The sequence below is a fragment of the Oryctolagus cuniculus genome, chromosome 6 (assembly GCF_964237555.1).
Source record: "Oryctolagus cuniculus chromosome 6, mOryCun1.1, whole genome shotgun sequence".
Classification (NCBI taxonomy): Eukaryota; Metazoa; Chordata; class Mammalia; order Lagomorpha; family Leporidae; genus Oryctolagus; species Oryctolagus cuniculus.
This window is the reverse complement of record NC_091437.1, coordinates 75,931,890-75,944,745: the sequence shown is the minus strand read 5'-3', so window position 1 is coordinate 75,944,745 and position 12,856 is coordinate 75,931,890. Positions and strand designations below refer to the sequence as shown.

Genomic DNA, 12,856 nt, shown 5'->3' with positions numbered 1-12,856 from the left:
AGCCCCAACTGGGACTAGAACCCGGTGTGCTGGCGCGGCAGGTAGAGGATTAGCCTAGTGAGCTGCGGCGCCGGCCAAGATTTATATTTCTAAAATGTAGAAGAAAGAAAATTTTGTCTTGAGTTCCAGCTCCATAAAAAAGCCTTATTTTTTTTTCTGTCCTTTGGTTCGATTTATTTAGGGAAGGGAAAATATGTATGTATATCCACAAATACGTCCCTTTTCTCATTAGTTGGGCCCTGTGTAAGGGTGGCCACCGCAGCTTTTATATTCCTCTGTCTTTATCTTTGTAAAGCCCCTCTATTTTCATCCATACTTTTCATTCTTGTGCCTATACCTATGTTTGATGTCTCTGTGTTATTCCTGGTATTGTCTAGGCAGTAGCTTTCTCTTCCCATTTCATCTGTCAGCCCTCTTCTGTGCATTTCATGTGGTTTCAGAAATGTTTAATTCTCCTACCTGTAAGTAAGCTTCTATAGTCCATCCTCTTGATTGTTGTGGGTTTATTTCTTTGTATTTATTAGCTGGGCTATTATTGCCATGGACTCTTAAAAGAGACAGAGGTAAATGTGTACACCTAGTTCACAGAATTCTTCTCCTTGGGACCTTGGAATTTGTTCATGGAATGATGTTTTAAATTTAAGATTATTCTCTTAAAGTATTTCTGAATCCAAACAAATGTAGTATGACCTTGCCTGCAGCCTCACATCATCAACTAATGTGCATCCAGCAGCATCTCCATGATATCTAGGGTTAGTTTCTTTTTGGTGTGTTTGGATAAATGGCCTCTTTATTCATTTATATTTGAGAGGTAGAGTTGCAGACAGTGAGAGAGAGAGACAGAGAGAAAACTCTTCCATTTGCTAGTTCACTCCCCAGATGGCTGCAATGGCTGGAGCTGGGCCGATCTGAAGCCAGGAGCCAGGAGCTTCTTCCAGGTCTCCCACACAGGTTCAGGGGCCCAAACACTTGGGCCATCTTCCATTGCTTTCCCAGGCCATAGCAGAGAGCTGGATCAGAAGAGAAGCAGCTGGGACTAGAACCAGCACCCATATGGGATGCCAGTGCTGCAGGGGGAGGATTAACCTACTGTGCCAGAGTGCTGTCCACTGACAAATGGCCTTTGCACTAAATTTGTAAGTATCAAGCTCTATCTCTTGTTTGAGGATATTCTATTCAGTGAAGACATGAGATCAATACAGGGCAGGAAGACTGCACTGTCCTCTCTTGAGTGGAAGAACTGATGTGCAAATCCTGGTGCTGTAACAAAGTTAAATTTTTTTCCAGTAGATAAGCCATCTTGAAAGATGACAAATTAGTCGTTATTACATTGCTCACCAAGAGAATCTATGCACATTTGGTAGAGCCACATGGGTTGAAATGTCCAAGCTGATTTATAACTTGGTACATAGGCAGAATAGAGGTAGTGTCAAATATTAATTTACACTTTTTGTTTAATAATTCATGATTGGTATGAAGAACATTACTACTTGGCTGTTTTCTTCTCCATGCTATTTGTGAATTTCAGATTGGTGAAAGTATGGACATTCTTGGTGAAGCCAGCTCCTTTTAATAGCCTGTCACACTGACAGCATCAAGCAATAATTTATCCTTTGCATACTTCTTGTTGACTGTTCAATGATTCAGTCTTTAAAATATGAGATGAAACTATGTCAAGAGGAAGAAAACTCTCAGTATTCTGTGTCTAGAAAGGTCATACAGGGTTCATGAGAACCTACTTGGTTTCCCTGATTTGGGAATCCAAACAATGTTGTGGTTTGGTAATCCACAAAGTGGCGAGTGAGGGTATGCAGTCAGTGAGACTGGGAACTGCAGCCTTCTCTTGGGCGATACTTCACTAGAGCCCAGGCAAAGTTTCTCCAGGAGCAGCATGTGAGAAGAAGTTTTCCCTGCTTCTCAGAGGTCTCCTGGATTTTCAGAGGGTCCGTTTTGAAACATCAATATAAACCGCAGACAGCAGATTTGGTTTCTTTCTTCAACATTTTTAGGGAAAAAAAAACCTCATTCCTAACAGCTTTTTTGATAGCCTGTATATTTCTGACAAGGGAAAGAGAAAGGTTTTTGAATGAAATTCCTTGCAGAAGTTATCACTAAAATATTTCAGACCAAGCATCTTTGACAGAAGACATAAGCAATAAATAGTTACACCAAATTTTCAATCCAGGAAGAAGTACTTTTTAGGTGGTTTTGGGGAGTAAAGCAATCAAAGTGTTTCTATAGGCAGATTTCAACAGATGCCTTAGGGAATTGTTTTTGATTAACTTCAAGGAAGTTGAAAAGAAGAAATGGGAAAAAAGTAACTATAAACATACATTTTTGCACTTTGCAAAACAGTACTGCTGTACCAATACTATGGTTTTATTTATCTATTTATGCTTTTAAAGGTTTATTTACTTCTTATAAAAGCAGTTAGAGAGAGAGAAGAAGAGAGAGAGAGAGAGAAATATCTTCCATCCATCCAAATAACCATAGGATCAGGCTGAAACCAGGAGCCTGGAACACCATCTGGGTCTCCCACAAGGATGCAGGGGCCAAAATACATCAGTCATTTTCCACTGCTTTCCTGCTGTATTAGCAGCGAGCTGGATTGGAAGTAGAGCATATGGGATTCAAACTGGTACCCATATGGGATGCTGGCAGTGCAGGCAGCAGCTTAACCCTCTACTCCACAATGCTGGGGCCCAATACTATGGTTTTTAGCATTGTCACTTGGACAGTGTTTTGGGAGATAAATAATGATATTAATTATTATAACTCTTCCTCATTTTATAGGTGAAGTGAAGAGGTTTAGAGCAGTTTAGACTGCTTGAAATTAAACAGCTATAAAAATAGTGAAGTAGTAATAATGTTGTGACTTGGGACCATAATAAATAGCCATAAAGTAAATGTTGAAATAATATTTGGATATTTTGTCATCATTTGTATATAATTAAGAAAAAATTTCACCGATGGCTTTCAAATATTTACATACCTTGTTTCAAAATTCTCTGATGATAGAAATATTTTACTTTTCTACTGATTTGTTTGGCTTGTTAAACAATTAGTTTGAGTCGGCTTGGATTAGGAAATAGATAACATCTTTCAATCTCTGATTATTGATGTAATTTCTAGCCTAAAGAATAAATAAGTCTTTTTTACTGTTACTATCATGTAGAACTTCACTATTTGTAAAATAATGAAATATGCTTGCAGCCTAGCAAAAGCAATGCAGGTATAAGTTCTCCAAGACCCATGGCTTTTCCCAGTGTTCAGCTGCAATATGCTACAAGCTATTTCTCCATCATGAAACTCTGTTCCAATGTTCCTTGGCATAAAGAAATGGCAAAGGGACTAGGGCTCATGGTGGAGACTGTGAATCACTATGACATCTGTCTGTACACTGTTAACAACAACAAAAATTACTCAATGACACTTGCTAAAGTATGGCGAAGAAACTTCATTCATTGGCACATAGTGAGAGGTAGAAGGGCTACTGTGGGGTTTTTGCAGTGGGGGAGAGAGAGATGGGGCTCAACTCTGAATGAGCAAAGGCAAGCAGGGTGAATAGAAATGTATAGTCAAGGAGCAAAGTGCCAGTGGATGAACAGTTACGAAGAGGATCAGCAGGGATCAGGGGGATTCTGGCCAACTGATCACTGAGGACTTGCCAGGATGGCCAGTCGTTGCCTGAGGATGCTAGGGCATGAGGAGTTTGATTGGATTCTGAACATGCAGACTCTGATGTGAACGCACAGAATTCTTATTAAAATTAGGCAGTTGAGAGGACACGGAGCCCACAAAGTCAATTTATTTGGAAAAGAGCTCTGGAGGAAATGAGCAGAGATGGATAGACAAGAGGATCTTTGTCAACAACTTGTAATTTCTTCCATCACGATTTCTTCTCTAGCCACTGCTAGAGAATCAGGGAATCAGAATAGGAAAGATCAGGGAAAAACGGATGGATCTCTTTTCAGATGTGTATCTGAAATTCAACTCTCTGAAATCATAAAAAGAATTTGGCTCCAGCTCAGTTACTCCCCTTTACTTTAACCCAAAATTGGTAAAGTAATCAAAAGAAAGTCAAAAACATAACACTGCTAAGAAAACAAGACTGATGATCCAGGACTTAACTGACAGGAGGGCATTAGTCATGGAGTAGGACTCAGCAACAGACTGGATGGAACTCATTGAGAAACTTTTGTAGATATACTTTGCTTACTTATGCTTATTTCGTTGAGTCTCAAGAAAGGGTGTGGGTGATTAACAATTTATCTTTTGTTTTTCTGTTTTCCTCTCTTCCTTCAAGTGTGTCTGGTTGAAAATGCATTCAGAGGTCCTAGTGACCAGACACTCTGTACCTGGTGATTTCTCCTTTTATAATACTTCTAGTTCTAAGCATGGTGGTACAGCGATGGCAGCATCTGTGAAGCCCACAGCAGTGCTGGGTCATCTAAGTGGCCAGACAGGGGAGATATAACATGGCCTGGCTCCTCTGCCTCCACTGCCCTCCATTACCTTCCATAGGCACAGGAGCCTGAGGCAAGTACTTCTTTGTCACCAGCCTGGGTTCTAGCTTGGAAGCATGGTTTGAGACAGAACAGGTAAATGGCTGGTGAACCAGCAACTACAACGTGGCCAAATGGGGCCATCATTAAGCAAAACAATATTTGGTTACTAAGCTGAAGTACAAGCAAAGATTGCCAATGATAGGATCCAGTTGGTCACCATTCATTTGCAGGTGTCTGCTGTCATATTTTACTGTGTCATTCTTTATTTTTTAAGGAAAAAATATTGAATTTACAAATAAACAGTGTATATGTTCAAGATGTACAATGTGTTGATTTACATGCATATATGTTGTGTACTAATGATGAATTTATTGCCTATTTACTTTGATTTCTTGCATTCTGAACTGTTAAGTTTTGTGAATTTTTCTTTCACATTTGTTGTCGCCAAATAAATAAAGTAAAAATTCCAAAGACCTTCCACTATCAGTCTAGTAGTAGATATACACATGTAAATCTTTAGAGCAAATGCTTGCATAAATACCACTCTGGTTTTCATTTGCCCTTTGTCATGGAAGTAATTTTAAAAAAATATTTGGGTTCACAATTAGGTAAAAACAAAAACAACAACAACAACAACAACAACAAAACAAAAACAAATTTGTTTTCCCCAATCTCATCATTCTTGTGTGGTAATTAAAATTTATCTTTTATTTTTCAGATTTTTGCATAACAACAAATTATCTAAAATCCCAGCTGGGAGCTTTTCTCATTTGGATTCATTAAAAAGACTGTAAGTGAATGCCAGTGCACACACACACAACCTTGCAACGTTTTCCAAAATAAATAATCTCAACAATTGCCTTCATTTCCTTTTGCCATGGATGACCATTGTGATTCTCATGTGCTGGGGAGGAAGTGGCTTTTTTAACTGCAGAAGACAGAGGATGTGGACAATCCACTGAACTTTCGTGCATTCTCTTAAAAGTAATAGTCAACAAGAATACTGAAGATGGGAGTCTTTTGAGCTGATCATTTCCTTGCTGGTCAACTCTAAAGACTTGTAAGGTTCTTTGTCTTGTAACATTTTAGTAAAGAGGAAATGTGAAGTACTCCAAATAATGCCTTACCCCCTGACCAGGCTTGTGTTGTCCTTTGTTGGGCACAGTATAGTTTATTTCTTTCCATGTTAAACAAAGCAAGACAAAATCCAATCCTCTCATGGTCTCCATTGTCTGTTGGTTTCCAATTTGTCTTACTTCCTATCCCTTTGTGTGAAGGGTTCTCCTTCCCTCCATCTGTCTCCACTCCCATTGTTGTTGTTAATATTCTGGTTTGTGTGACTTTTTTTCCCTCTTCATTATGCACAAATAAGCTCCAGCTTCCTCCATGCTAATTTGGAGCATGGGGTAGGAAATCCACAAGGGTGTACACAGCTGTCTTTTTGTTGCTATTGATCATCTGCTGTTGAGTGCCTGTATACAGGTCCATGAGAAAGGGCGTATTCAGATAAAGTAAGATCAGAGCACTGAGCAACATAAATTCATGTTCAACTGATGCCTGAAATAAGACCTGGAGTGGTTGTCCTTAAAGGAACACAAATAACCAAGAGGACAATTCATCCGCTCCTAGTTCATTTCTCCAAGTCTGCACTCCCTATTTGCATGGGAACACGTATGCGGACATGCACAGTGTTGCTTCACAGCCTTCTCCTTAGGAGGTGCACTTTGTGTTCAAACTCACGGAGGCTTCCATTGATGGTTCTTTTTTTTCCTGACAAGGTGTTTTTTTTTTTTTTTAAATTTTTGTTCTAATGCTGATCCCTTTCATAGACTTTTTTCATTTTCATTTTAATTAAACTTTAACAGATTCAATATGATTTTAGATACAAGTCTAAAAACATAATGATATTCTCACCCTCCCTCCCTCCTTCCATGCCTCCCTCACTCCCTCTTTCCTTCTACCCTTACTTCTCTCTTTTTTTTAAATTTTTGAGATAACATATTTTAAATTTACATTACAGTAAAAAGGCTAAATACTTCACCAAATAAGAAGTTTAACACATAAAAACACAGGGGCTATAAACAATAATTGAATGTGTAAACGACCTTTTCACCCATATACAGTTTTTTTGGTCAGTTAGTCATTCATAATTTCTTTCAATGAAATACAAACAATGACAATGTAACATCTAAATATTTCTGGTGTGGATTATAAGATAATAATTAAGTTCATTTAGACTTTAAGCCACTTCCTTTCAAGAATTTTTGCACAGGAATAGTTTTATGCAGATTGAATTGCAAATATTTATATATTACATTTTTTGTACTCTATTAGTTACCACAGATCAAGGAAAATGTATGATATTTGTCTTCTTGGGAGTAGTTTATTTCACTAAGTATAACAGTTTTGAGTTGCATCCATTTTGTTGTAGAAGACAGGATTTCATTTTTTTATGGCTGAGCAATATTCCATAGAGTATATGTACACATTTTCTTAATTTAGTCATTGGTTGATGGATATCTGGTTGATTCCAAATCTTAGCTATTGTGAATTGAGCTGCAACAGCTGTTTCGGACATCAGGTCCTTCTAGCCTCATTTTTAGCCATCTGTGGGAAATGCAAAATACCAATAGATTTGGAAACATGGCCATAGGATTCTACATTTGGGCGGTGGGAGAAATACTGTGTTATATTTTTAACTTGCCCTGCTTTACTTCTAGTATATTTATGACATCACTTACAGTTAGAGTCACCATCTCTATAAATTTGCAATTGTAATTTCTGTGCAAATTTCTTGTCTATATAGATTTCTTTCTTAATGCTATGCTTGGCATCTGAGACTTCAGAATCTTGAGATGCTAAATTATTGAGCTTATTCTGCTCTTTCTGTATTATTCTTCCTTTAAAATCATAGTAACAAGTTTTCTGTTTTAATCTCTTACATTTATTGAAACAGCATTCACCCATTGCTGAAGCATAAATGCATGAATCATTGCTAGTAACATGAAGACTGAATGAGATGTTCTGATTTGTAACTTACATGTATGCACCATGTTTATATCAAATGCTTTAAAATAATTTTGTTAGTTATGTTTTTTGTTGAAATTTCAATCTTATTGTTGGGAAACTGGCATGCAGATGGTTTGAACAAATTGCCCTACAATCTATGAGATCCTGATTGATCTTCGACCGGGCCCCAGCAATGTAGTTATTCTAAATCCTCAAACATGTGTTCTACTCAGGCCTTAATTTACACAAGTAAAATAGAATGTAAGAGAGTGATAGAGGGCTGAACTACACCTGCTGCCACACTTTATCTTCTGCAAGAAAAGTTTTTCAACCACCAGGGGGCGTCAGCGCACCCATAGCCCATGAGGTGCAGAGAAAAGAATGTGAATCATGTGGGTCCCTTCACTGCTTGAGTCCCATGTGATTCCATGGAGGTCACCTGACACTGGCTTCTCCATCCATGCCACACCATTTGTCACTCATGACAATTCCTCGCATTCCTCACAGATGGACTGTGAGCATTAGGGAAATGCCTCTTCCAGAGTGTTGTGTGATCTTTACCTGAAAGGGTTTATGTAAGTATGGGTGATGCATTACTTTATTTTCAAACAGAAAGGATTACTATCCCTGAAACAATTTTTCCATTTGAAGTTGTCCATTGAGTAGTGAATATGCCAAAGTAGTTATTTCAGTATGGTGACTCTTTTTTGTTGTTTTAAGATTTTATTTATTTATTTGAGAGATAGAGTTACAGACAGTGAGAGGGTGAGACAGAGAGAAAGGTCTTCCATCCACTGGTTCATGCCCCAAATGGCTGCAACAGCTGGAGCTGGGCCAATCCAAAGCCAGGAACAAGGATCCTCCTCCGAGTCTCCCACTGGGGTGTAGTGGCCCAAGTACTTGGGCTTTCCCAGGACATAGAAGAGAGCTGGATCAGAAGAGGAGTAGCTGGGACTCAAACAGGCACCCTTATGGGATGCCGGTGCCACAGGTGGAGTATCAACCTACTGTGACACAGCACTGGCCCCCAGAGTGGTGGTTCTTGACTACACACTATCAGAAAGTAGTTGTCTATTTTTTTCCACACTTGATATAGTGTGTGTGCAAATTGTCGAAATCTTTACTTAGTGTAGAGTTGATCTCCTGTATACAAAGTTAATTTGAAAATGAATCTTAATGGAGAATTGGACTGGCAAGGGGAGAGGGAGGAAGGGGAGGGATGAGAGTGTGGGTGGGAGGGCAGGTATGATGGGAAGAGTAACTATATTCCTAAAGTTGTACTCTTCAAATTTGTATTCCTTACAAATAAATAAAAAAAAATTTTTTTGAATGGTGAAGCTTAAAATGGTAGCGATTTTAAATATAGTATATTGCTAATGTTTGCTATAGCTAATAAGAACCACCTTTCTTGATGGTCTACTTTAGCTTGTTACTTTCAACATCCGTTGTTCTAAAATGTAGGCAATATTCCAAAAATGACTTTTTATTACTCATTTGAAATACTCTACTTAGGTTTTCCACTAGCTACTTCACTTCCCAAATGCCTGCAACAGCCAGAGCTGGGCCAGACTGAAGCTAGGACTTGTGAGTGACAGAGGCCCAAGCACTTGTGCCATCTTCTGTTGCCTCCTGGGTTGCATTAGTAGGACGCTGGACTGGAAGCTGAGATACCAGGACTCGAACCATCACTTTGATATGGGACGTGAACATCCCAAGCAGCGGCTCAACTACTGTGCCACAACAGCCATCCTAATTTTCTGTGTGTATAGGAAAGTTTTTTTCTCTTAATTTAATAAAGCTACTTCATGTAGGCATCCTTTTCAGAGTAATATAATACAATTTAAATACAACACTCATAAACTGAGTGTCTACAAAACTCAGACAATAAATCTTTTAAAATTTATTAAAATGTATAATTTTTAAAGAAAAAATAAATTCACAAAATGAGGAATGACATAATTACTTTCAACTTTTTCTGCTCCAGGAGCTTGATGTTAATGCAAATTCTAAATTTAAAATAGCTTGATGATTTTAAATTTTATTTCTAAATCAGTTCTTTTAAATTTCATTTTTGTTTATTTTCCCAAATGTTTTACTAAGAGCTTTTCATGAATATATGAGTGTACTTGAAAAATAATTATGAAAAAGCAGAATGAAAAGATAAGTTTGTATCAGTACAAGAACACTTTTAAATCTGTACCCTTTTTTTTATAACATGCATTTTCCATGAACTGTTGAAGACCTCCTTATATACTCTTGATTAAAAGTTTTTAAAATCATAGATTTTCTATTTTTCTCAAGTCACATAGAACATTACTTATTATAATAAGATATTATGCAACATAACCCTCCTCCCTGTCATAAATATGTTCATATTATCCTTTTATCTCTGGCGTTTTCTTGCATGGAATGTGACCCAATTACCACCATAGACAGACAGACTTGTGAATTCCTTTCTCCAAGAGCTCCCCTTTTTAACCTTTGAGAGAGATAAAAGGAATCAGTAATCACTTCTTTGCTCTTTCACAATACACAACTTTTGAAAAGAAGAGGGATATAAACCATCAAACTCAATTCTATTTGAGGAGAAAAAAATGATAGAAAGGATGAGAAAGAAGTCCTGTGCCTAGATGAGAAAGTTCTACAAAGACATATGAAGGGCCTGCGGCTACCCACTAGCAACTGCAAGTGACAATCAAGAAGAGGCATTTTGGCCAGGCCTGTTAGTATGTTCAGCCTCTATCCCGAAGGCAAATTGCAAACACAGGGGACATGTGCCCTGCACACTGACGCCCTCAATGATTGCAAGAGAAAGGGCCAGTGCTTGGGCTATCTGCCTGAATCACCCACAAGCACACTGGCAAGCCTTCTGTGAGCCATGGAGCCTCTGCCATTCCTTTGAAGTATTCCCTATGAAAAAGTTAAAATACCATCACCAAATCATAGGGACTCTGCTCTTTACTTGCAAATGCCAGCATTTCCATGCCTACATGTGATGCTATTTACTTATAATAAATGCTAAGTGGCAACTGCTTTTCAAGTCTTAAAGTAGCTTTTGAAAAACATTAATATGGAGGTGGATTTACTCTGTGCAAGACAGGCAACTAAATACGCATTTCTTAAAATCTGTTTACTGGTGAAGAGAAATCCTGCAGGCATAATGTGAGGGGCAAGGGCAATTAGAGAGTTAACTATTTCCGCTCAAAAGATGCTGTTAGCAATTAATGGTCACTCAACAGTTGCAATTCTTGCCTGCTTGCCTAGGCGTCTGGACTCCAATGCTCTGATTTGTGACTGTGACCTTCTGTGGCTGAGGGAACTCCTACAAGGCTATGCTCAAACTGGTCAAACCCAGGCTGCTGCCACCTGTGAATATCCTCAAAGACTCCATGGGCAGTCGGTTGCTTCAGTCCCAGTGGAGCAGTTCAACTGTGGTACGTGATTTTTCTCTGTGGATATAAAAAGGAAATGTCTTTTATTCTCTTTCTGTACAGATTTATTATAGGATGCTGCATTTGGAAGAACGCATTATCAGAACATTTTTAAGGCATTTAGGAGGAAGTAAACCCTACCTCCTTCTTAAGCATTTTCATTTTGTAAGGTTTTTGTCATTATAAACTGTAGAAGCAAGGATAGTACTTAAAGATCACGTAATTCAATCTCCACAGTTTAAGAAGCAAACTATTGAGAAAAGTGATTTATTTATTTATTTATTTTAAGGACACAGGAAGTGGAATCCAGAATGAAATTCTCCACTTACACCTCAGTATCACTTAGTGTTAATCACTAATAATTTAGATTTGTCAATGGCAGATCAATTAATTGCTAATATTCAATAGTTTAAAAAATCCTTAACAAATCCACTACTTTTTATTTGGTTTGTTTTTAAGATTTATTTATTTATTTGAAAGTCAGAGTTATTGGGAGAGAGAGGAAGAGGCAAAGAGAGAAAGAGAGATCTTCCATCCACTGGTTCACTTCCTAGATGACTGCAACAGCCAGGGCTGTGCCAGGTAGAAACCAGGAGCCAGGAGCTTCATATGGCTCTCCTACATGGGTGCATGGGGCCCTGGCACTTGGGCCATCTTTCTCTGCTTTCTCCAGGGTATTATGGATTTGGGTCTGAAAAGAAACACCTGGGTCATGAACCCACACCCAAAATGTATTCCAGCATCACAGGCCGTGGCTTTACCTGCTATGTCACAATACAAGCTCCTGTTTGGTTTGTTTTGTTCATGTATAATAAGACAATGAATATGACTAGAGTAATGGAACACAAACATAGGAAACACATGCCCTGTGCACTGATGCCCCTAAGGATTACAAGGGGAAAGGGCCAGTGGCCTGGGATATCTGTAGCTTGTTGTATCTGTAAATTTTAATATCTATAAATTTTAAATAACAAAAACCTTTGAGTCAGTGAATGAATGTTTATGTTTTTGACAACCTTAATAATCAGCCTTACATTTCTATTTCTATGAAACACAGTAAACTAGTCCACAGTGTCACCTATAGACACAGCTGACATTGATTAAGATGAAAAAAAAAAATAACTCCGAGGTTACACTCCTGGGCTCAACCAGAATCAAAGACTAAGCAACAAACCAAGTGATACCCTTTATTCCATCAACTCTTTACTTCTCTCTCTGCCTCTCCTTCTCTCTGTGTAACTCTGCCTTTCAAATAAATAAATAAGTCCAAAAACTTTTTAAAAAAAGAAGAAAAAGAAGAAAAACACTTTCAATCAAGAATATTATATCCCCCAAAGTTATCCTTTAAAGGTGAAATAGAAGCAAATATTTTCCAGATAAGCACACTGAAATAATTCACCATTACCAGACCAGCCTTCTAAGAAATTCTGAAGGGTATCCTGCATTATGAAAACACATGACACCACCAAATTCACTAACAGAGCAAGTAGGCTCAACAAAACGACAGGCTTTAGTTTTTTGGTTTTTTTTTTTTGTTTTTTGTTTTTTTTTTTTTTTGACAGGCAGAGTGGACAGTGAGAGAGAGACAGAGAGAAAGGTCTTCCTTTGCCGTTGGTTCACCCTCCAATGACTGCCGCGGCCAGCACGCTGCGGCCAGCGCACCGCACTGATCCGATGGCAGGAGCCAGGTACTTCTCCTGGTCTCCCATGGGGTGCAGGGCCCAAGCCCTTGGGCCATCCTCCACTGCACTCCCTGGCCACAGCAGAGAGCTGGCCTGGAAGAGGGGGAACCGGGACAGAATCCGGCGCCCCGCCCGGGACTAGAACCCTGTGTGCCGGCGCCGCAAGGCGGAGGATTAGCCTAGTGAGCCGCGGCGCCGGCCAGGCTTTAGTTCTTATCTATCATTA

General features: G+C 38.7%; 1 protein-coding gene across 1 annotated transcript in view; it reads left to right on the top strand.

Annotated features, from left to right (window-relative positions):
- Positions 1-12,856, top strand: part of PXDNL (peroxidasin like) — a 519,551-nt gene that overhangs the window by 343,950 nt on the left and 162,745 nt on the right. The window contains exons 6-7 of the mRNA XM_002710472.5: positions 5,227-5,298; positions 10,782-10,951. Of these exons, the coding sequence (XP_002710518.3) occupies positions 5,227-5,298; positions 10,782-10,951 (242 nt within the window). The remainder of the gene's footprint in view (positions 1-5,226; positions 5,299-10,781; positions 10,952-12,856) is intronic.